Below are 24160 nucleotides of genomic sequence, written 5' to 3'. Positions count from 1 at the left end.
GAGGAGAGGAGAGGAGAGGAGAAGCAGTGTACATTCTGTTCTGAACTAACATTGAGGGGTTTGTGACATGTCCCATCACAACATGGTAGCATTCTCCCTCCACTTTGTCAACCCTCCCTTCCTTACTCTCAGGCATGTAGCATGCTGGGTTAATGCAATGTTAATGTTACATCATGGTTGTATTATGGATTTAATCCTCATCTTATGCTGTGAAGAACAACGACCCACATACAGGGTGTGCATGTGTGTGTGTTCGTATGTGTGTGTGTTGGTATGTGTATGTGTTTGTGTGTGTGCTGCAACATGTCACCTCAGGGAGCACCTGTCAATCAAAGAATCAATATCCCAGTTACAGAACACTGGCCATCTCCGTCTCTCTCTGGCGCTCTCCTCCCAAGTTGAACAGACATTTGCCCTGAAGTCAAAAATGTCTCAAAGGAAAAACTCTGTCATAGAGTGTGACCTGTGTGTGTGTGTGTGTATGTGTGTGTGTGTGGATTGATGAAGTGTGTGATTGTGCCAGCTTGTTTTTACCAGCTGATCGCGTTTAGCTTCTATATATTCACAGGAGTGCAGGCGTCTAGGATGGAAGGATGGAGGTATGAAGGGATGGAAGAATGCATAATTGAGGAAGCGAAAGGAGAGAAAACAAGATTTTGCAATTATACGCCAATTATCCTTCTCTTCTTTCTCGTCCCGCACCCTCTTTCTCTCTTTCTTTCTGTCTCCCTCTCTCCTGCTCTGTTCAGGTAAAAGAGCTTGGATGGAGGAAGGAGGGATAGAGGGATGCATGAAAGGATGGAGGAAGGAGGGATAGAGGGATGCATGAAAGGATGGAGGAAGGAGAAAGGGATGGAGGGAAGACGGAAGTGTGGACATGACAGCTCATGAAACATGCAACTTGTTTGCTACATAATTCACCACACACACACAAACACACATACACACACACATTTACAGGACACACAGTTGTAAACGTGACACATGGGAAGGTTGAGGCCGTGTATAAAGACCAAAGTAGAGAGAACAATTCAGAGTCATTGTATGTTTAGGATTGGGTGGATTTTGAAAGTTGAAGGTGCATGCTGATTGGTTGATAACTTCTTGATTGACTGCTCCAAGGTCCTACCTGTGTTGTAGTGCTTGGTGCAGTATCTGAGATCTGATTCGTCCTTGAGAAGGAACTGTGGGAGGGTCAGCCCATCGGCCACCTGGACTGGTCCGTTCTCCTGCCACTCAAAGATCAGGTCGTTCATAGTGTAGCCAACTGGAGGAGGGGAGAGTGGCGCGACATGAGTCAGCACAGTCACATATTACCACAGAATGATAGAAGAATTTGTGTTTTTGCATTCATTAATAGAAGTCTTCATTATAACACCTTGTTATAGAGCATGTATTGATCCAGAACACAGGAAGTTCTTCTTAGTGGACAGGAAATCATTGATGTTCATTTAGCTCAGTCTAGTGGGTCAATAGACACATTATGGAGAGAGGCATGAACGGATGTGTGAGAGGACACCTCAGGTTACAGTCCTCCATTAGAAGAGGCCTTCAGTATCAATAGAATAACAGATGTCTGACAAATACTGGTCAGATGGATGAGGTGAGGAGAGGTGGATGAGGGGAGGAGAACAGAGGGGAAGAGAGAATGAAAGAAGGAGGAATGGAAAGAATTTATAACCATGGAGACGGAACTCCAGAGGTGTAGAATTGTCTTAGTGAAGATACTAAAAATAAAACCCTTCCAGTTTATGAGTCTGGCTGGAGGAGTCATGTCACATTTACTTCAAACAACCATCCTCTGTTCTCTCTCTATCTTTCTGTTCTCTATCTCTCTCGTTCTGTTCTCTCTCTTGTTTTGTTCTCTCTCTATCTTTCTGTTCTCTCTCGTTCTGTTTTCTCTCGTTCTGTTCTTTATCTTTCTGTTCTCTCTCTCTCGTTCTGTTCTTGCTCTCTGGTTTTGTTCTCGCTCTATCTTTCTGTTCTCTCTCTTGTTCTGTTCTCTCTCGTTCTGTTCTCTCTCGTTCTGTTCTCTCTCTCGTTCTGTTCTCTCTATATTTCTGTTCTCTCTCTATATCTGCCTGTCTCTATGTTCTCTTTCCGCCTGTTCTCTTTCTCTGTCCTCTCTTTTCTGCCTCTGTTGTCTTTCTCTATCTCGCTCGGTTCTCTCCCTCTCGTGCCTCAGGGTGGGAAAGAGAGGAAACTGGAGAAAAATAACTATTGGTAGAGGGGAGGAGAGAAAAGGAGAAGGAAGAGGGGGTGGAGGAGAGGAAGAGAGGAAGAGAAGGAGATGACGGGGTATGTCAGTGCATGAGTCTCGCACTATGACTCAAACTGACCTCAACGTGACTAATCGTCCAATACGATTTTTGTAACAGTTCATTGTCCAATCAGATTAGACAACATCTTTGACCCTGTTCTCCTTTCATCTCGACCCTGGTCTACGGACTAGAAAAGGGACCAGGCTAGCCCCTGGAATGGGCCAGAACCAGCCTAATTGCTGGAATGGTCTTGGAGCAGACTAACTCCTGGATGAACTAACAAATGAGGACAACTAGGGACTCCAGGCGTTAGACTGCACCACTCACTCTCCCTTTGGGAGATGGAGGAGGAGGGAAGAGGGAAGGTGGAGGAGAGGGGGAGGAAAGGGGATGAACAGATGAATAAATTATGACTGAGTAATTAGAAGGGTTTCCTGCTTCTTTATATAGCTCTTCATGTCTGTCTATACTGCTGTCTCTATTTATCCATCACCACCTCTCCTTCAACCACCCTCCTCATCCTTCTATCTCTCTTTCACCACCTCTCCTTCAACCACCCTCCTCATCCTTCTATCTCTCTTTCACCACCTCTCCTTCAACCACCCTCCTCATCCTTCTATCTCCCTTTCACCACCTCTCCTTCAACCACCCTCCTCATCCTTCTATCTCTCTTTCACCACCTCTCCTTCAACCACCCTCCTCATCCTTCTATCTCCCTTTCACCACCTCTCCTTCAACCACCCTCCTCATCCTTCTATCTCCCTTTCACCACCTCTCCTTCAACCACCCTCCTCATCCTTCTATCTTCCTTTCCCTCTCCCTTCTCTCCATCTCCACGAGGGTCAGTAGGGAACAGAACAAGGTGTTTGTGTAAATGCAATAAAATAAAGTCGGAATGTGTGTTCTGGGTTAACAGAGTGCTGCCTGCCGTGGGCTCTAGGTCTCTCTCTGTCTCTGTGTGTGTGTGTGTGCGGGCTCTGTGCTCTAAGAGTGTTCTTGTACCAGTCTGTCCCCTTCTGCTCCAGGGAGAGATGTGACAGTGTGTCCTGGGCTCTCTCTCTCTCTCTCTCTCTCTCTCTCTCTCTCTCTCTCTCTCTCTCTCTCTCTCTCTCTCCCTCCCTCTCCCTCTCCCTCTCCCTCTCCCTCTCCCTCTCCCTCTCTCTCTCTCTCTCTCTCTCTCTCTCTCTCTCTCCCTCTCTCCCTCTCTCCCTCGTTCTCTACCTCTTTCTGTCTCTCTCCCTCCCCCCCCCTCCCTCTCTCTTAGTGATGTTTTGACTGGAGGGAGATAAACAGGGACAAAGTGCTGGGACAGAGGGGCTGGACTAAAAGCCTTTTCTCTCCTCACACACACACACACACACACACAACACACATACACACACACACAGCCATGGGGGCATGAGGAGATGAATTATTTTGTGTGTAGGACACTGGCACATCTCATGGTCAGTCTCATGGCGGTGGGGGGAGGGGGGGGGGCTGCAGAGAGGTACATTCACAGTAATGACTGGGATAATGCAAGCAGCACACAAATTGGTCCATTGTATTATTTTTGAATCTATTGTATTATATTATTTTCCAGATGTCCGTCACCTTAACTGGAGACTGGAAACTAGATCAATCCCTCACACACATGTGCACACACACACACACACACACACACACACTCATGCTCACATATGCACACACACTTGCTCATCCATGACATTCTCTCACAGACACAGATACACACACATACAGTAATTTCCTTATACTTGTTATGGATCAGTTAATGACCTGGATGCTGTAGAAGCTGACTGCTCTTACATAACCTGCTGTTGGACGATGGTCAGGGGGGGAAGAAGGGTCTGTGTGTGAGCTGGAGCCTGAGTCTGATCGTGCATGTGTGTGTGTGTGTGTGAACTCACAGCTCTCCAGCTGCATGATGCAGGTTTGAACGTCCATGGGAAAGTTCTTCAGGTCCATTGGACAGGAGAGGGTTAGCGTCAATCTGAAAGGACACACACACAATCAGCATGTTGTCATTTGACATCATTTCCTCACAACTTCCGTTCCGAGATTTGCACAGAAACATTCACTCTCTCTTCATCTCCTTCCTATCTCCCTCTCTCTCTACATCTCTCTCCCTCTCGCTCTCTTTATCTCTCTTTCTGTCTTTATCTGTTTCTCATTCCCTCTCCCTCCCTGTCTCTCTCTCCCCTCCCCTTCCCCTCTCTCCCTCACCTGATAGAGTAAAGGACGTTGCCGTTCTTGAAGATGCGCAGCAGCTTGTTGTCCGTGGTGACCTCATGGAAGTGAGCCCCTTTCTCATTGGCAAAGAACAGATCTGGTTTCCAGATGGAGTCCAACATGGAGGGGTCCAGATCCAGGCTGTCATCAGGGTACTCACTGTAGGCAAGGCGGGGATCGTTCCACTGCTGACGCAGGAAGATGTTCACACGGTAGTCCTGGACACACACACACACACACATCTCAACATTATCCTGGACACACACACCTGAGCACTTCATAGTCCTGGACACACACAAACACACACACACACATTTCAACATAGTCCAGAACACATAGTCCCCCTGGAGGGACCACACAATGGTCTACTCAGATCACCATCATATCCTCTCTCTCTCTCTCTCTCTCTCTCTCTCTCTCTCTCTCTCTCTCTCTCTCTCTCTCTCTCTCTCTCTCTCTCTCTCTCTCTCTCTCTCTCTCTCTCTCTCTCTCTCTCTCTCTCTCTCTCTCTCTCTCTCTCTCTTTCTCTCTATCACTATTTCATTACATCCGACACTACTTCAGCTTTAACTGCAGTGCTAATAAACTGTGTCTCCACCCCCAGGGAAGTGATGGTCCATGTATGCATCCTGTCACGAAACACACACACACACACACATGCATCCTCCCCCTTCCCCTCTCTGCCTGGGGGGTGAGTGTGTATGGGTGACCTCTCTTCTTCATTACCACTGACCAGAACAGGACAGGAGACAGGAGAGGACAGGACACAGGAGAGGGCAGGAGACAGGAGACAGGAGAGGACAGGAGACAGGAGAGGGCAGGAGACAGGAGACAGGAGACAGGAGATGACAGGAGACAGGAGATGACAGGAGACAGGAGACAGGAGACAAGAGACAGGAGACAGGAGATGACAGGAGACAGGAGAGGACAGGAGACAGGAGACAGAAGACAGGAGACAAGAGACAGGAGACAGGAGATGACAGGAGACAGGAGAGGACAGGAGACAGGAGACAGGAGACAGGAGACAGGAGATGACAGGAGACAGGAGAGGACAGGAGACAGGAGACAGGAGAGGGTAGGAGACAGGAGACAGGAGATAGGAGATAGGAGACAGGAGACAGGAGACAGGAGACAGGAGACAGGAGAGGACAGGAGACAGGAGATGAAAGGAGACAGGAGAGGACAGGAGACAGGAGAGGGCAGGAGACAGGAGACAGGAGACAGGAGACAGGAGATGACAGGAGACAGGAGACAGGAGACAGGAGACAGGAGACAGGAGAGGGCAAGAGACAGGAGAGGACAGGAGACAGGAGACAGGAGACAGGAGACAGGAGACAGGAGACAGGAGACAGGAAAGGACAGCAAACAGGAGAGGACAGGAGACAGGGCAGCGGAAGACAGGACAGGTCACAGGAGAGGAGGACAAGAGGAGACAGGATAGGAGGACAGGATATAGGACAGGAGGAGACAGCCAGAGTCTGAATCCATGTTTTTAATCAACAGCAACAACAATCAGTGCAGTGCTGTCTGTCGCCATTGCAGCAACAGGGCAGTGTACTCTGGAACGCTGGGATGTAAAGCCTCTTATCCAGCCCATACATCCACCTGCTGCTGCACAACACGCACGCCAGGATGAAACCACACTGGCACTCAGCCAGTCAGTGGTCCAGCCGGCCAGCCGGCCAACCAGACAGTTTTTCAGCCAGCCAACCAGGGCTGTGAACGGTCCATCTCCACGGTGATCATCTCCCCGGCGATCACAACACTGCTGGATCTCTGGGTCCTCTAAAGGATTCCCCCAGAGGCTCATCTACCAATCTGTCACACACAAACATGGCCTGGGATGAGGAGATGTAGAAGGGAACGAGGGAACGAGGGAACGAGGGCCAGATGGCTCGGAGAGGAGAGGAGAGGAGGAAGGAGGAGAGAAGAGAGGGAAGGAGAGTGAGAAGGGAGGAGACGACTCAGTTTAGTGATTCATGGACAAGAGGCTTAAGTGGGGGTGTTCCCCTGGGCCTGACAATCAGAGGTGTGGGGGGGGGGGGGGACAGGGGGGGTGGGGGGCGGAGTGTTACAACCTGTGGAACAACATCCCTTCACAGCCCATCGAGAGAGAACAAGGAAGAGAGAGAGGGAGTGGGATGGAGAGAGACAGAGAGGGCAAGGAAGAGAGAGATACAAAGAAAAGGGGACTGAGAGCAGGGGAAGAAGGGGTAATTACTGTTTTATTGGGTATGTTGCGGCTGGAGTATTTATAAAACCTCCATCACTTCAGTGACAAGTTAAGAGAGCACTTGTGCATTCTGTTCTGTGCGTGTGTGTCTGTGTGGATTGTGGTAATGACACCAGAGTCATCCCACAGCCATTGACTTATTCAGGCGGCTGCTGCAGAGGCTGAAAAGGGTGAGTGAATGTGTGTGTGTGTGTGTGTGTCTGCCTGCCTACACAGGGGTGTTTAGGAGATAATGTGTGTGTGACAAGAGAACGTGTAAGTGCAGAGTTAGCCTTGTCAGAATCAAACAGACGGCCCATCCCAGAGTGTGTGTGTACGTGTGTGTGTGTGTGCGTGTGTACGTGTGTGTGTGTGTAAGCATGTGTGTGTATTGTGGTCTGCTCAAGGGAGCCTCTTGTTTCTGTTCTTCCATCTCGACTCATCAACGCATGTGACAATCAACCCAGAGACAGAATGCATACGCAAGCACACACACACACACACACACACGCCACAGTGACAGTCCTCAGAGGCTGGACCCTAGGTGACCAAGCTTCTCTGTTAGAAACAGTACAAATCTCATCGTCATGCTACCGAACAAAACAAAAAAAGATCGTCATACATTCAATATCGTGAATGTATCTATCCGTAAGGTTTAACGTGAACACAGGCTAACCCATAGTAAGAGAGGTGACAGAACATGAGTCCCAGCTCTCTCGTCCCTAACTGTGTCCCCTTCTCCTTCTGCCCTCACACATCCTGCTGCAGCATATCACCTCAGACCAGAGCTGTGTGTGTGTTTGTGTGTGTGCATGCGTACGTGTGTGTGTGTGTGTGTGTGTGTGCAGGGTGGTTACTAAAATGCCTCTTACATAAGGTTCCCTGAGGAGCAGGTCTGAGAGATGTCTTCCCAGGAAACAAGTGGAGCTGACAAGTTCCCGGCCCACCGATTTGTGTGTTTTTGTGTGTGTATGTGTGTGTATGTGTGTGTATGTGTGTGTATGTGTGTGTACGTGTGTACATCAGGCCCCTCTCCGTTTCTTCTCTGGAGTGTTAGAAGCCCAAGTCCTAGAGCCCATTCCCAGTCACGCTACACCCCAATACACACGCCATACTACACACGCTAACATGTTAACGGACACACGTTGCTAAACAACGTAACATGCCAAAAATGCACATGCCTCGTTCTGAAACAGGATGACAAGGCCAGGCCCTAGGCTGACACTGGCTTTGTCCTCTCTACTCTAAACAACAACATAAGGGAGAGATACCCTCCCTGTGTGTGTGTGGAGAGAGAGACACCCTCCCTCTGTGTGTGTGTGTGCTTGTTTAACTCTTGTTGTGAACTATTCTCAAGGATAGTAAAACAGGGAAAAATAAGGATTTTGAATGATTAAATTGTGTCCCCAAATCATGACAAAACTAAAAAAGGTTTAGGGTCAGTCTGTGTCTGTGTGTGTGTGTGTGTGTGTGTGTGTGAGAGAGAGAGAGAGAGAGAAACCATATTTGTTATTATGCAAGAAAGATACATACCATGGTGGTTTCAGCGATGGAGCCAAAAGAGTTGATGAAGATATTACAGGAGACGTTTACAGGAGGACCTGAGAGAGGAGATGGACAGATTGTGAGGGTGAAAAAAAGAGAGAGAAATGGAGAGAATGGGACATGGGCTATGGGTTAATGTTTGTACGTGTGTGTTTGAACATGTGTTTTTGTTACTTGACTGACAGATCGATGATCCTCGGGCTCTTCCTGTCAGTGCTGGACGAGGACTATAGGAGGGGTGTGTGTGTGTGTGTGTGTGTGTGTGTGTGGAGCAACCCCTCTCGCCTGAGCGCTCCAGTGAACCCGGCTTCCCTCCCTCATACGTGTGGATGCTCACATGCGACCACACATCCCCACATCCACATAAACACACACACTGTGCTTTTCTTTTTAGTCAAACACAAATACTCCTTTAAGCTATGACACATAACTTTTCAGAACAATAGTAAAAATGTTATGTGTTTATGGCGTTTAAGCCTTAGGCTGGACATCTATTTGTATTATTCATCAAACACTGGTCGTGTTGAGCCCACACACACACACACACACACACTCCATACACATCTCTTGCAAATGACCCACTAAAGAATTTAACAAGGATTGTTACGCAACAATAAGGTGTTTTCTATTTCTTATTTTATTATAGATTGGAAATTCAGTTGGGCCTGATCCCGTTAACAGGAATAGGTCCACTGTACCTTTAAAGTTTGGTCGGATACGGGCGTCATATCCGGAGGTTCTTCCCATCAGCTTGTCCAGGAAGTCTGAGGGCGACATGGGCACTGCTCGCCTGGCATGGTCCGGTTCCTTAGACGCCACCAGGCTACAGACACACACACACACACACACACACACACACACACACACGGGGAGAGAGAAACAGTATGACAATGGTCATTCCATTACTGTCTGTTACTGAAACACCTTTTGACACCATCATTCACATTGAGCGACTAAAGGTAGAATAGATAAGTTGAATAAATGGAGAGAGACCGGAGAGAAGAGAGAAGATGGAGAGTGGGGGGTAGAAACTGATGTAGAAATTGAATGTTGAGTGCTGGAAAGAGTTCTCTTTAATAGAAAATGTGCTGGTTGGGAAGAAGAGAGGAAAGGAGAGGAAAGGAGAGGAAAGGAAAGGAATGGAGAGGAAAGGAGAGGAGGAGACAAAAAGAGAGACTAGGAGTGGAGAGGAGAGGACATGACAGGAAAGTGCGGGAGAGGAGAGCCACTACTGAGTATTGAGACATGTTCAAGGATTAAGCTACATAGTGTAGGAGCTTAATGATCAGAGAGCAGTCTAACATGAGATAATCCACTTCGCTGTATGTGTGTGTGTGTGTGTGTGTGTGCTTGTATGTGAGTGTGTGTGTGAGAGAGAAAGAGACAGAGCTCAGGTGATTGTCTCCCCCTCGTCTGTCTCTACAGTGCCTGTGTTTCATCCTGACGTCCTGTTTCAACTGTCACAGCTGCTTTCAAATTCCACACACTTGCTCATACAGACACACACACACACACACACACAATCACAAACACACCAAAAGACTGTGTGCAAGAGTGTGTAGAGTGGGTGCGCACACCACTGTGTCTCTCTGCGTGTGTGTGTGTGTGTTCATGTCTCTAGGCAGTCCAAACAACCAATGTATATTTGATCAGGGAGGTAGGGAAGGTTATCTGTGTTGAAACCTAGGTACACACACACACACACAAACACACACACACACACACACACAAACACACCTCTGCACCCATACCCACACACATCTGCACACGCACACACCCATCTAAAGGCCAAAGTATGCTTGGTAAGACAAGTCAAAAAAATAGTCAAACACTGCACGCACGATCCTTCAAACACCAAAGTCCATCTCCATGGGAACAACAGAGTTTGTTTGTTGACATTTGGTTCCTCTGCGTTTCAGAAGGTTTCTCTCACCACGCCAGCGACCCTGTGTGACAACCACACCGTCCACACCCCACTGAGACGTGGAGCTGAGTCTGGCCACGCTCTCGACGGTCGCTGGAAGTGCAACACCGATGGCAGTTGTAGCTGTAGTCGTGATGCAGCTGTGTAGCTGAGGTGACGATGGTAGCTGTTGATAGTTGTGTGGTGGTGTGCGCACGTGTAGCTGATGGGGGTTGAGGTTGACATGTGAGTCCTGGCTGTGGTGTGAACCTCTGCTGCTCTTCCTGTTGACCCTCTAATGCCTGATGTCTGCAGAGCAGGAATGACATCATGTGGTCAGAGGTCAGGATTAAGCTGCGGAGCGCTGAGAAATGCAGTATTACATTGTGAGTGAGTGTGTATGTGTGTGTGTGTGTATGTGTGTGTATTTGTGTGTATGTATGTGCATGCCTGCTTGGATCAGCAGTGTTCAACTTAGTGAGCCAGAGGTCATATTTGGGTATAGGATGTTAGGTAGGAATAATGGATGCATTCATAGTCCTGAGCTAGGCTGGCTACACACTGCTAATAAAGCCACCGTATGACAGTAGGTCACCTTGCGGAGCTGCACCACGGAATGATAGGGCCCCTCGTGGAGCTGCGCGACAGGGCCCAGGATCTCCCTGATCTTTGTTTACTTTGAGAGTTGTTGTAGTCCTAACCCTCTCAACCCTCCATCTCCCATACTGCCCTAGGCCATCTCCCTTTAGCAACATGTGGCATCCTTAAAGTTCACCATGGTCAGGCAGTCAAGAAGGGGCTGTAGCTATGGTAACCACATCCCAAGGACTACTGGGGTGATGCTCCACTGGCGAGGGAAACAGCAGGTCTTTTATGAAGCGATTGATCCAGCTTGATTAAACACACATACATACACACACACGAGTAGTCTTCCCTGACTCTTCCAAGTCAACGCTTCCATCTAACTGGATGCTGTTCAACAGATTACAGCTGTCTGCTACACATCTGGGAACACACACTTTCACACACCCATGGTTACTACATAGGTTCAGGTCCCCGATTAGAGTAGATTATTTTGGATTAGGAGGATACATGTTTGATTAATTGAGATTAGGGTAAAATGGGTCAGATTAGCAGTGAGAAGTGTGGAAGATGAGAGGTGATACGTAGAGAGAGACCTACCACACTGCTGTATGGACTCTATCTCCCATGGTGCATGGAGCAGGAAGAGGAAGAAGAGCAGGATGAGAAACTGCATATTCCCATGTCACATGACAAGGGACATGACCAAGCAGGCACAGCCATGCTCCCTCTGTTCTCCTATGTATCTCTTTCTCTCTTTCCTTCCTCTCTCCCTCCATCCCTTTTTCATGCTCTCCTTTTTCCTGTCCTTCTCCAGTATCTTTCACACAGTCAATCCCCCTCTATCCCCTCCTCTCTCTCAGTGCAGTCCTTCCCCTCTCTTCTCTCTCTTTCTCTCTCTCTCTCCTTCAGTAAACTCTTCATTCTGCTCTTTAATCCATGCTCATGCTTCCAGGCATCCACATTCCCATTCCAGTCTCGTTTAAATGTGTGTGTGTGTGTGTCTGTGTGTGACTGTGTGTATGTGTGTGTGGGTTTGTGTCTATGTGTGTGTGTTTGTATGTGACTGTGTGTAAGTGTGTGACTGTGTGTGTGACTGTGTGTGTGTGTTGGGGTAGAGGTGGTGTGTGGGTGATTCTTCATTCCCAGGCCATGCTTAAGTGCCACTTACTGAAAACTACAGCTGATGAAGTTTAAGAACCACACACACTCGCATGCACACACACACACACACACACACACACACACGCATGTACACGCTAACACATACACACTGATGATGGCCATGTGTGTCAGAGTTCTGAGGCACTGGTAAACGTTAGGCATGTCAAACACACCTAAGAAAAAAAAGCTGAAATGACATTCCAGCAGAGTAGCCAGATACAAATACCCACACACAGACACACAGACACACAGACACAGAATTAGGTCCAAAGGTCTTTCCAAAGATTTCAACCCATGAAATGCTATGCATGTGTATGACCTAACATGACTATGTCTGTTTGTGTGTGTATTTGTGTATATTTACACTACAGGTGTGCTAATACTTAGTGTGACATGACAGGAACTCATGACAACTAAAGAAAATAATACATCGCCATCTTTCCCTCCTTCTGTTTCTCCCTCTGTTTACCTCCCTGTTCCACCACACAGTCTTCTAGCTATTGTTGTGTAACATGACATCTTGTTTGTTTTTTAAATTCTTCCTCTTTCTATCTACCTCATTTCCTCTCGCCTACCGTCTCCTTTTCTTTGTCCTATCTCTCTCCTTCCTAATTTCTCTCATTACGTATTTGTGCTAGCAAGACGAATCACACACGGAAGCAGTCTATCTCCTTTCCTCATCTCTCTCTTTCTCTCTCTGTCTCTCTCTCTCTAACAGCTTCCGTATTGGGATCTGTAAACAAAAAACACCAGGAAAAACATCAACACATCCACCTCTCAATATCTTTGTCAGGATGGTTGAGAAACAGAGGGAGATAGAGATGGGAAGATGGATACATGGAGGTAGAGATGAAGGGAGGGAAGTCAAAGAGATGGTAGGATTGAGGTAGAGAGATGGTGTAACGATTGAAATGGATGGATGGAGGTAAGGAGGATGTAGATGGAGGAGGAGAGGTAGTGGTAATAGCTGACTGTTGACAGGTCATTTATCCAAATCCTAATCCTCTTGATTCAGACTGTTGGCCCAGATTTTTGTAACAGACACACGCACACAACTTACACACACACACACACATACACATAACACACATGTATACACAGTCTTTCCAGATGAGATGTGACAGAAAGCGTGAGAGAGGCCTGAACCTCCTCTCACGACCAAAAAGGTGACGAGCAGAATCCTGGAGGTCCAGTCTCCTTTCCTCTCTCCTTTCCTCTCTCCTGTTCTCTCCTCACCGCCCTCTCTTCTCCTCTTTTCTCCTCCTCTCATCATCAGTATAATCCGCTATGAAGGCCAGACTGCCAGGAGGCAGCATCCCTCTGCTCTGCCTTCTCTTTAACACACACACACACATTCTAAAATAGTATGTTGTGTGTGTGTGCGTGTATGCCTCTTTCTTGTCCACCATCCTAATATCTTAGATAATTCATAGGCTGTTAGAGACTATTAGCTCCACCATTATTTCTTTGGAACAGTAAAATGTAGTAAAATAGAGTAGAGTAACGTGGAATAGCTCAGTAGAGACGAAGAGAGAAGACTAGATGAGAGTAGAGTAGAACAAAGTAGAGTAGAGATATTTGTGGAGGCAGCATCTGTTTTATCGTTCTAGCTTTGATTTTACACTTTTACTGAAACTCCCTGTTTTTTTCTGCATGTGTTCTGTATGTGTGTGTGTGTGTGTGTGTGTGTGTGACAGGATATGCCCCGAGGAAGGAGCCTCTGCAGTCTAGTTCAGTTATGTGGGACCATCATTGTCACAAACACACACACACACACATAAAGACACAAGGTGTAAACACTGCAGATGTAGAAGTGATTGTGGTGATTATCGTGGTTCAAATGATTTTGTTCTATTAATGTGCATATATTTCCATATATATGTGCATAACAACCCTCACCAGTGACAACCCTCACCAGTGACATCACAAAGGGCTGTTTCTGCTCCAGATACCCGAGAACAAATGCACACACACACACACACACAGACCAGAAGCAACCCCTGTTGTCCAGCGCTCTGACAAGGATAGTCACAGAGAAGAGAGAGGAAAGAGGTGAAAAGAGAAGAGAAAGAGAGCAAAATGAGCTAGAGGAGAGAGGGAAGAGGAGAGGAGAAAGAGAAGGGGGGGAAGAATGGATAGGAGAGGAGAGGTGAGGTGAGGAGGAGGGAGAGAAAAAGGAGATGGAAAGAGGAAGCAGAGGGTAGCACAGGGCAGTAGCCCAGTCCATTGCAACCTGCCACCAGAAGAGTTTTCTGTGTGTGTGTGTGTGTGTGTGTGTGTGTTCAGAGTCAGGTTAAGCAGTGGACAGAGGGCAGAGTGAAAGCTCTTCACTGCTGACACCAGTGTCACAGCTCAGATACTCTGACAGACTCAGAGCTCAGCCATCTCACACACACACACACACACACACACAAACACACGCACACATACGCACATACACACACACTTGCTCATTCAGCAGCCATGATCTGTCAGCAGGCCTCCAACAGGACCCCTCACAGACTCTCTGACATGCCTCCATATAAAAAAGTGCTTTGATCGACAGAATAACAAGATACGATCACACACCACACACACACACCACACACACAGCCATGCAGTGGTGGGGTGTGTTGTGATTGGCAGGTGCACCCAGCCGACAGAGAGGGACCTCCAGCTTCTGCAGAGTCCTCGGGGTGCCTATGACATTAAAGCTTTGGTTTGACCAGCCTCTCTGAAGCAGGTTAAACACATCCCCTAGCCAGTTACACTTACTAGAACAGTCAGTACGCAACGCTTCATCGGTCAAGCATGGTTAAATGAGAATATCTTGTTTGGTCAAAGATAAACCAGAGAGAGAGAGAGAGAGAGAGAGAGAGAGAGAGAGAGAGAGAGAGAGAGAGAGAGAGAGAGAGAGAGAGAGAGAGGAGATATAGAAGGTGAAAGAGACAGAGAGATATAGAAAGATAGGGAGAGAGAAAGACAGAAAGAAAGAAAGACAGACAGAAAGAATGAAAGAAAGAAAGAAAGAAAGAAAGAAAAAAAGAGAAAGGATAGTAGAGAGAGAGAAAGAAAGCAAGAGAAAGTCAGAGGTAAAAGGATGAGATAGAAAAAAAAGTTTGAGAGCGAAAGCAAGAGATGACAACAGAGGAAGAGAGAGTGGAAGAAAGAGAGAGAGGACAACAGAAAGACAGAGAGAAAGAGAGAAAGAGAGAAAGAGAGAAAGAGAGAAAGAGAGAAAGAGAGAAAGAGAGAAAGAGAACGACAGGAGGATTGTAGCTGTCAGTCAGGTTTCTACACAGAATGAGCTGCTGATTCACTCTTTACAGGTCAGGGTCTTATCTGCTGTGTGTGTGTGTGTGGGTATGTATGTGTGTGTGTGATGGAGGAGGGGTCTTCGTGCACAGTCAGCCTGTTGGCACGGTGATGCCTGGTTTCCGCGTGGGAACGTTAGCTGTTTACCTCAGAGATCTACTCTAATCCCCTGGGCCAGGCACGGAACACACACACACACACAGGAGGAGAGAGAATAGGGAGGTGCAGACGGCCTGAAGAGTGGATAACTGACCTCTGCTCCACACACACACACACACACACACACACAAATACACAAACACACACATAGCTTTCTGACATGTCAAAGGACCCATGTCAATTATTAATAACTCTCTGCTTTCTAAAAATGCTGCCCAAAATGTCTGCACCATGCAACGTGTGTTACTACTCTGCCCCCAGCGTGTGTGTGTGTGTAGGGTTTGGTATGTGTCTGTGGGTGTCCCTGCCCTCAGCGGGTGTTTTTTTCTTCTACTCTGGCTTCAGCACACAGTCAGATCCTAATGTAGCCATTAAAGTTTGAAAGGAACTTATGTTTCAAATGGCCCCCTGGGGACATAGGCTAGCGTATCTTAGAAAAGCACTACAAACAAACACAGGACTCTAACGTAACTTAGCATAGTGAATGAGAGGCTGTAGATTCAGGTGGCCATGGATCACTCCTCACTCCTCACTCCTGGTCAGAACAGGGCTCTGTGATTGAATGAGGGGGGCGCATTCGGGGGGGGGGGGGGTAATAGGCCGGTTTGGATTAGAGGAGTGGGTATTTCACTGATCTCCAACTGAACTGAAGGTCTCCCTCCTGTTAAGAATCCACTAACCCCATGGTACAGAGAAAGAGGGAGTCATATGGCTGAGTGGTGAGGGAGTCGGGGAGGGGAGGACACAGGGATGAGAGTGAGGAAGGGACAGGGAGAAGAGGGAGGAGGGGAGGGAGGAGGGGAGGACACAGGGATGAGAGTGAGGAAGGGACAGGGAGAAAGAGGGAGAGATCAAGACACAAAGAAAGGAAGAGCGAGGGTGAGGGTGAGATGAAGGAAATTAGAAATTGAGGTAGGGATAAGGGGATGGGTTATTCAGCAACGTTGTTTTGTGTTTTCACTGTCGGCAATACAGCAAGTTATTACATAATAATGAGACCGTGCTCTCCCTATGCAAGACCGTTGCTGCCTTACCTCACAAGCAGGATCTTCTTTCCAGCATTGCATGCAACTACAAAAGCTCTACATCCCAGTGTGTTTTAAAACGGAAACTCCACCGTGACAGACATCAGTCAATCACGGGAACTGTGAGATAGACTGGCAGGCGGACAGTGACTCTGATCTGAGCCGGCGTAGACTGATGGTGACGGTGAGGACTGAAGACAAGCAGTAGAACACACTAGTTCGAGCTGACTAACGGCTTCGGTGACGCTTGTCGACAAAAGAAACCTGTTACACCGGGAGAAGAGAAAGTTCTCCTCTGCGTAAAAACAATGGATGCTACACTGAAAAAATGGAAGATCGAGGGTTGTTCAATGTACACATATGCATTTCATATGTACTACATAATTTATTTGTATTTCTTTCAGAAACATAATATATTCTTTTAAAGTCATTCAATATTGAGGAATTTAAAATCTACACGTTTCAGTCATTTGAAAAAGAAACAACAAAGTTATGTTTAATAAGCCAGAAATGGAAAATCCCGCCATAGGGGGCGGGCTTGAGAACAGGAAATCAGTTGCTCGAGAACAGAAATACTTGCACGCGCTGCCGCTTTCTCTCTCAGTTGGAAGAATTTTCAATGGACGTTGGCTGCTATCCACACATCGAAGGTAATTAAAACTTATGAAATACGAGCCAGAAGATAATACACGCAATGTTTAAAAAAGTTTAGTTTTGTATTTGTTTGTAATATCGAGTAAAAGTCAGTCAGTCAATGCTAACGTTTTCTGTCATTCACTGGTTATGCTAGCCCAAGGACAGAACATCGCTTTCTTGCACGAGGACAGAAAAACGAATAGGCAAGTACGCCATTTTCTCCCTCGGTAGGAAGGATTTCAGTCGACTCTTACTGCTATCCACACATCGGAGGTAATTGAAATTGATCAAATACGAGCCTGAGTTGGAGTGATTATAGTACACGCAAGGTTTTAAAGCGTTTAGTTTTTTATTTGCTTGCAATATCGAGTAAAAGCCAGTCAGTCAATGCTAACGTTTTCTGTCATCTAGCTACAGTACCTACTGGTTAAGCTAGAAAATTAGCTAGCTAGCTCTAATTGTGGCGTTACAGATGTAAGCTACTATATTCCTTAAGTATCTTTGTATTGGCTTTTATGACTATTAACTTAATGTGTGTACGGCAGCTGGTTTGTATTTGAAAGTTCATGACAGGTAGAGCTAGGTCTACACTTGTCTAATTGGCGCTTGAAACGAACTACTAAACATCAAGTGTGGGGGAGGGGTACAGTTAACTCCACTGACGTTGGCTTTGTTGAAACGTGGCTGAGGCAACAAAATGTGGGGAAACCAACTCAACGATATCAAAGTTTAAATATTTTAAATTCAGCAATGCAAAACTCTAGCGATGTCGCTAGATTATACAAGTCAGATGTGGAGGCCTCCTTTCATATTTAATAATTTCTAACAGTACCGCTATCAATATACGAATATTGCCAAGTTTGAGCTAATTGTCAAGTACAGCTCTTTTATAGTTGTTAGTTCTTCTGTCTTGAGTTGATACACACCCACAGAGACCCGACCTGACTTTGTTATCCCCCCACATATTTATTTTCACTTTGTAGGTATCCTGCAGCCAAGGCCAGCATTTGACTTATGCATTGAGTGCTGTATCAAAGGCTCTGTAGTAGTGGTGAGTATTATTCACTTGCTTTTGTTGGTGTACTGGATGTGTTAAAACAAGAGTTAATTACTTTCTCTGCATGATGATGATGATGATGATGATGATGATGATGATGATGATATTTCAAAAATATTGCGAGCAAAGATAATTGCAGTAATTCCTACTTTAAGGTTCTAATGTTCATTTTTTGTTGAAACTATTTGAGGCGTTTCTAATATTTAGCCTCTGTATAACACACAATAATTTATTTATAATAATGTATTACATCTAAAATGGCAGTTTTTTTTCATGATGTTTTAACAATTACTGAACAATACAACTTTCATGATGGTAGAATTTATTAGTTGCTGGGTTAGACTGAAAAGGTCCTACACTGACAAGCTTCTGCATTTTAAATTATAGTAAAGATTTGCTCTATTTCTGTTAGTTGTGTGTGTGTGTGTGTGTGTGTGTGTGTGTGTGTGTGTGTGAGCTGACCTTCCATTTGTTTATCTCTCTTTCTCCAGTGAATGTGGCAGTGTAAAGTGTGCTCGGTAGCTGTTTCAAGTAGGTCTGAACTACTTAACCATTACAAACTCAAACACCCACATTTTGGATGCACCCAGCGCTATCCATGTACATATACTAAATGTCCCTGTACATTTAAGACATGGAATGCTTTAATCATACATCAAAGTAGAGTACATTCCACACAAGATGATCAGACACAAAAAGAGCTGTCTATATTCAGCTGTCACTTATGTGCATGCAAAAGTTTAGCTAATGAAAGGGAGTTTTTCGCTCATATCAATACACATCTGAAGAGAAATGAAAATGTCTGTTGCATGTTTGTTGGCTGTAGTTTTCAAACCAATATTTATGGAACCTTTAAGTCTCATAAGAGTCGCCGACACACACCTCACACTTTAGCAGATTTTTTACCAGGTATTGTGAGAACAACTGCAGTAGCATCTCCACCTTTAGACGATACGATTCCTGATAGCCAGGAAGAGGAGTGTGTGGAAGAGGAAGTTCCTGATTCATCACAACATCAACACAAGGTACTTCCAAGTGCCATTGAGCAGCGGCTTGCAGCTACCTTACTAAAGTTGGAATATTTAGTCCACGTGCCAGCTATAGCAATTGATGAATTTTTACAAGAACTTTACTTCTTGATAAACTCAGCATCAGTCACACTATCTAGAGGTGTTGTGACTGATATCCTTAAGCATCACAACCTACAAGTTGATGACTCTATAGTAACGGAAATCACCACAGCAGTGAGCTCATCTAACCCCGTTTCAAAATCAATTGAAAAAGGCGGCCCTCTCAGTACTTCATATCAACGTAAACAATATTATAAGAAAACATTCTGTGTTGTGGAACCAGTTGCCTACATACTTGATCAAAAAAAGAAACACACGTTTCAGTATATTCCACTGTTGAAATCCTTGCAGCAAGTTTTAAATAGTAAGACCATTCTTGATAAGGTTATTGAAAATCATAGAGGACAGCAGGACATACAACTTGACCCATCTCTTGAATTCAGGTCCCCTGAAGATGGTTTGCATTATAAGGAAAACGGCTTCCTAAATACAGAGGAGTCACGGATATCATTGCGTCTGTATGTGGATGATTTTGAGACCTGCAATCCCCTAGGCACCTCTCGGAAAAAACACAAGCTTTGTGGTGTTTATTGGGTACTAGGTAACCTGCCACCAGGCTCCAACTCATCTTTATCATCCATTTATCTTGCAGTACTTTGTAAAAGTGTTGATGTCAAAACATATGGTTATGACACAGTCTTGGAACCCCTTCTTCAAGATCTTAAAATTCTTGAGGACCATGGTGTGTATGTGCCTTTATTAGGTACATCTCTTAAAGGTACAGTACTGAGTATTGTAGCTGACAACTTGGGAGCGCATGGTATTGCAGGCTTCATAGAAAGTTTTTCTGGTGACTACATCTGTCGCTTTTGCACAGGCAAGAGTTGTGATATCAGGAGTCACTGTGTTGCCTCTGGCTCTTTCAGCCTTAGAACTAGAGAGGACCATGCAGATCATGTAAAATCATCTTCTGATAATGGTAAACATTGCTTTGGAGTTAAGAGAGAGTGCTTTTTTACCAAAACTCTTTCTCATTTTCATGTTGTCTCTGGTTTTCCGCCTGATGTTGCACATGATATATTTGAGGGTATTGTGCCTGTTGAGCTGGCCTACTGCTTGGCGTCAATGATATCAAAGAAGTTATTTACATTAGATGAACTGAATAAAGCTATACTGACTTTCCCCTACAAATGGTCAGACAAAACAAACAAGCCACATATTGTACCTCAGAGCTTCTTGGGTCGGAAAACTATTGGTGGTAACGCTCATGAAAACTGGAGCTTACTGAGGTTGCTACCATTTGTGATAGGACCTCTTGTCCCAGAAAATGACCCAGCATGGCTTGTGTTGATGGATTTAAAAGATATTGTGCAGTTAGTTGTTGCTCCTGTGCATACAGATGAAACCATCTCATACCTCGAAAGCAAAATCGTTGAGCACAGACAGAGGTATCAAGAGCTGTTCCCTGGTGTCAGAGTTCTACCCAAACACCACTATCTTGAACACTACCCGCAGTTGATAAGGTGTTTTGGCCCTCTAGTTACAGTTTGGACGATGCGATTTGAAGCCAAACACAGTTTCTTTAAGAACATTGTTAAACACACAAGTTGCTTTAAGAATGTACCACTGACTCTGGCTTCAAAACATCAAATGATGATTGCGTTCCACATTCACTCGCCGTCTTATGGTACAGTTAGCCTAGATGTATCTAATGTCTCAACAGTTCCACTTGATGTACTGAAGGAGGAAGTAGCTGAGGCCATAAAGCTAAAATGCCCCAGCACACCTGAAGTGCATCTTGCTAAGAATGCATCAAGTAATGGCATAGCCTACAGCAGTGGTATGATAGTTGCCCATGGATCAGCAGGTGGTTTACCAGAGTTTGTTGAAATCCTTCAGATGTGTGTGATAAATGACAGCTTGTTCCTCATTGTGAAAGTGTTGTGTGGCTGGTATACTGAACACTACAGAGCCTTTGAGCTAAGCCCGTCACCAACTAGAGAAGTCAAACTTGTGGCACTCGGTGAACTCACTGACCCCTATCCACTGGCCTGTTACACAGTTGGATCAACCCGTATGGTGACCTTAAAAAGGCATATCATCATAAAAGGTTGGTTAACCACCAAATAGGGTGATTAAGATAAGGGCTGAACAATTCATCACAAGATGTATTTCAGCCCTAAGTAATTACTGTTTTGTACACACAGGTTTGGTAATGTGGAGGGTATCATCACATCTATTTTCTGTCCACACTATGGCTGAACGATAAGTATTAATTTTGTATTTCTCATTGTCACTTTTCTTCTCTTCACAGACTGAGACGTAGAAAAGATGAATGCCCCAGCATTTCTCAAAGTCATCCTAGGTGACAACAGCAGCCAAAGGATGACTTTCCAACATGGACTTCCTGTATCTGTTAATGAACTTGTTAGTGAGGTACAAAGACAGTGTGGACTCGACTTTAACTACAGACTTCAGTTTATGGATGCACTATTTGGAAATGAGTTTATGAACCTCACGTCAATGGATGAAGTACAGGATAGAGGGACAATCCGAGTAATACCATATGCCTCAACTCCTAATACCACTTCCACCTCAGCTGCCCATCAGTCGCTTGATGATTCCTCATCCCTGTCCAGTGGATGTGTTGACACAGACATACTCTCCTCACCGGGGTCAGAGTCACCGAGCTCTCGGTCATCTTGGCCAAGCATCTTTCTTGTTCCTCAGTTTAGTTATGATGCAGAGTTGAAACTGGAGCAGGGCAATGCAGCTTACAGGGAAAAGGGTACAATGCTTTTTCCAGATCCGAAACTGAAGTCGAACATTCTTGAGGGCCTAGTGCAAGAAATTGTTAGGTACAAACTTTATGTCACTGACAAAGACTTCAACACAGTTGGAGAGGCCCTAATCTCAAAGCACCCATGCCTGACTGAGAAAGGGTCCCTTTCTGGATATGCAGGATGGAAATGCAGCTTGAAGAACAAACTTGCAATCTATCGCACTCACTTGAGAAAGCTTGGGTGTACTGAGGTGACAATAAACTCTCTCAAGTCCAAACCAGAGGGCAAATCGAGCCCTGCTTTCGGCATTAAAAAACCAAGAAGGTCTGAAGTGAACTACTGCCCTCCGTATCCTATCGGAGAATCTGAGAAGAGTCTTGAGAGTGTGAGAGTGGAGCTTGTTTCAGATGTGAAGAAGAACAACAACAGGGAGGTGATAAGGGTGAAGATGCAGAAGACGTTTGCTCATAGAAGAAACGAAGTGGTTAGCGGCACACCAATGATACAAGACTTTCAGACAAGATGGCCAGGACTTTTTGAAGTAAGCGAGGTATGTGATTTATGGATATACTCACAGACATGATGAATAGGGGTTGGGGGGATCAATTCGCAATTCATATCGATTGACAAATTTCCCAACTCAATTTTTTATATAGAATAAAATCCCAATACATCAAAACATTGAAATGTATTGTTTTTCTTGCAGGAAGTTTGTGATATTTATAGGGAGTTTTGCAGTTTAGTGAACTCGTCATAAATTTCCTACCCCTAATAATGAAGAAACAAGAGTTAAAGCTGTCTATAATTGATAATCTAAGTTCCATTTTCAACATTCTAATTTTCAGATAAATGCAGAGTTCAAGCGCATCACTACAATGCCCCTGCAGTCTAGATTTCTCTCGCAATTAGACATGCATACTGAGAAGCTGATCAAACTGTTTAAAAACAGAGGAGGCCAAATAAGCAGACGCCTTGAGTGCATCATGGCACCCATGGTTGAAGTAAGTTCACTCTCTTGGGGGGTAACATTTGATTGAAAGAAAAAACAGGGCTCTAGTAAAACAACTTGTGTTTTTCTGCCTTGAATAGGATGATGTTGATTTGGGACGAGAATGTGTCATGAAGGCACTCTGCGTGTACCTCAATGAAGACCCAGAAAATCTTGTAAGAGAGTATGTGGTGAGTATTATTGCTTAAATGTATAGTATGTCGATGTTATCTTTCATATTTTGTAGAAGTTCTAAAAATGTTACTTATTTGTCAAATTATATAGTAGTGATTTTTGCATAGAAATTAGCATTTTTGTTTTATTTTTACTTCACTGTACACACATGGCATGTAGTGTAATCTCAGTTTGTTTCATTCTGTGTATTTTACAGGCAGCAGATGAGTCCCTCATCCAAGAATCCCTTGAGGAGACCACTATAGGAATATACGTCTTCAAACGAAGGGATGCCAGTGATAAACCAGAAGACATTGGAATCGTCCTCGAGGGCCAGGTTGTGTTGCAGGAGATGGACAATGTTGCTTTAGCTGCTGCCATGTTGTTCGGCCTTATCTACGCGTTGAACCTGAACTACCCTCGTGAACTCAAATACACCTTCGAGGTGCTTCAAAAGGTGGTCATGGAGCTTGACGGTAACACACTCTCCAAGAAGGCCCAAGTCCTTAAAAATAGACTTCATCAGTGAACCGTTGACTCTGACTGCGGTGAATCCTTTTCCCTCTTTTTGTAAGTAATGTTCAGTATTGGTTCAGAAAAATGGCTATCCAGCTTGATTGCTTGTAAGACTACATTTTTCATCTACCTCTTCCAGTTGTTTGACTTTTGGGGTGGGTGGGAGGATTTTTGTTTTTTTGTTATTTTATGGAACTGAAATGCAATGTCCCCCCTATTGTTTGGGGGTGATTTTTCTTTACTGTGAACGCTGACCATTGGAAACGAACCATTACTATTGTTTGTGTACTTGCACACATTTTGGATCATTTACATGTCTACATATACATACATTTTACATACATACATACATACACACATACATTTACTACCTCAAAGGTGTTGTGTACTGCAGTGTGTATCACCATACCATTACAGCTTGTAGACATTTAGTGTTTCAATAAATTTGACTTAATTTTTCCACTGAGTTGTCAACGTGATTTACTGTACATATAGATGACCCAGGTGGTACACGGCAAAATGTATTTGAGTAGCCATTAATGTTTATCATGCACCGTCTTGA

The 24160-nt window shown here is 45.1% G+C and overlaps 2 protein-coding genes across 8 annotated transcripts in view; one reads left to right on the top strand and one right to left on the bottom strand.

Annotated features, from left to right (window-relative positions):
• Positions 1 to 24160, bottom strand: part of glra3 (glycine receptor, alpha 3) — a 31273-nt gene that overhangs the window by 5752 nt on the left and 1361 nt on the right. Inside the window, exons 2-6 of the mRNA XM_084687510.1 lie at positions 8946 to 9070; positions 8236 to 8303; positions 4485 to 4708; positions 4169 to 4251; positions 1130 to 1267 (exon numbers count right to left, since the gene is read on the bottom strand). Of these exons, the coding sequence (XP_084543636.1) occupies positions 1130 to 1267; positions 4169 to 4251; positions 4485 to 4708; positions 8236 to 8303; positions 8946 to 9070 (638 nt within the window). The remainder of the gene's footprint in view (positions 1 to 1129; positions 1268 to 4168; positions 4252 to 4484; positions 4709 to 8235; positions 8304 to 8945; positions 9071 to 24160) is intronic.
• LOC146236808 (uncharacterized) lies at positions 16789 to 24057 on the top strand. Of its 7 annotated transcripts, none has more exons than XM_084687606.1 (9): positions 16789 to 17024; positions 17165 to 17213; positions 17994 to 18061; positions 18559 to 18598; positions 18977 to 19092; positions 21452 to 22470; positions 22766 to 22921; positions 23010 to 23099; positions 23300 to 24057. In XM_084687606.1, exons 6-9 carry the CDS (start codon positions 21469 to 21471, stop codon positions 23609 to 23611), a joined length of 1560 nt encoding a protein of 519 aa, XP_084543732.1. In that variant the 5' UTR covers positions 16789 to 17024; positions 17165 to 17213; positions 17994 to 18061; positions 18559 to 18598; positions 18977 to 19092; positions 21452 to 21468; the 3' UTR covers positions 23612 to 24057. The 7 variants fall into 7 exon arrangements, with proteins under 7 accessions (XP_084543732.1, XP_084543731.1, XP_084543730.1 ...); XM_084687605.1 differs by having other exon boundaries at positions 18965 to 19092; XM_084687604.1 differs by having other exon boundaries at positions 17165 to 17283.

Source organism: Hypomesus nipponensis, chromosome 22 (genome assembly GCF_054491055.1).
Source record: "Hypomesus nipponensis isolate SF chromosome 22, ASM5449105v1, whole genome shotgun sequence".
NCBI classification, from domain to species: Eukaryota; Metazoa; Chordata; class Actinopteri; order Osmeriformes; family Osmeridae; genus Hypomesus; species Hypomesus nipponensis.
Note: the sequence above shows the minus strand (reverse complement) of the source record. Positions and strands in the feature narration are given on the sequence as shown.

Excerpts from the sequence above, each read along its gene's own strand:
- LOC146236808 (XM_084687606.1), top strand. The coding sequence starts at position 21,469 with ATGAATGCCCCAGCATTTCTCAAAGTCATCCTAGGTGACAACAGCAGC. Across the intron at positions 22,922-23,009 it reads TCATGGCACCCATGGTTGAA|GATGATGTTGATTTGGGACG; the intron begins GTAAGTTCACTC and ends TGCCTTGAATAG. Across the intron at positions 23,100-23,299 it reads ATCTTGTAAGAGAGTATGTG|GCAGCAGATGAGTCCCTCAT; the intron begins GTGAGTATTATT and ends TGTATTTTACAG.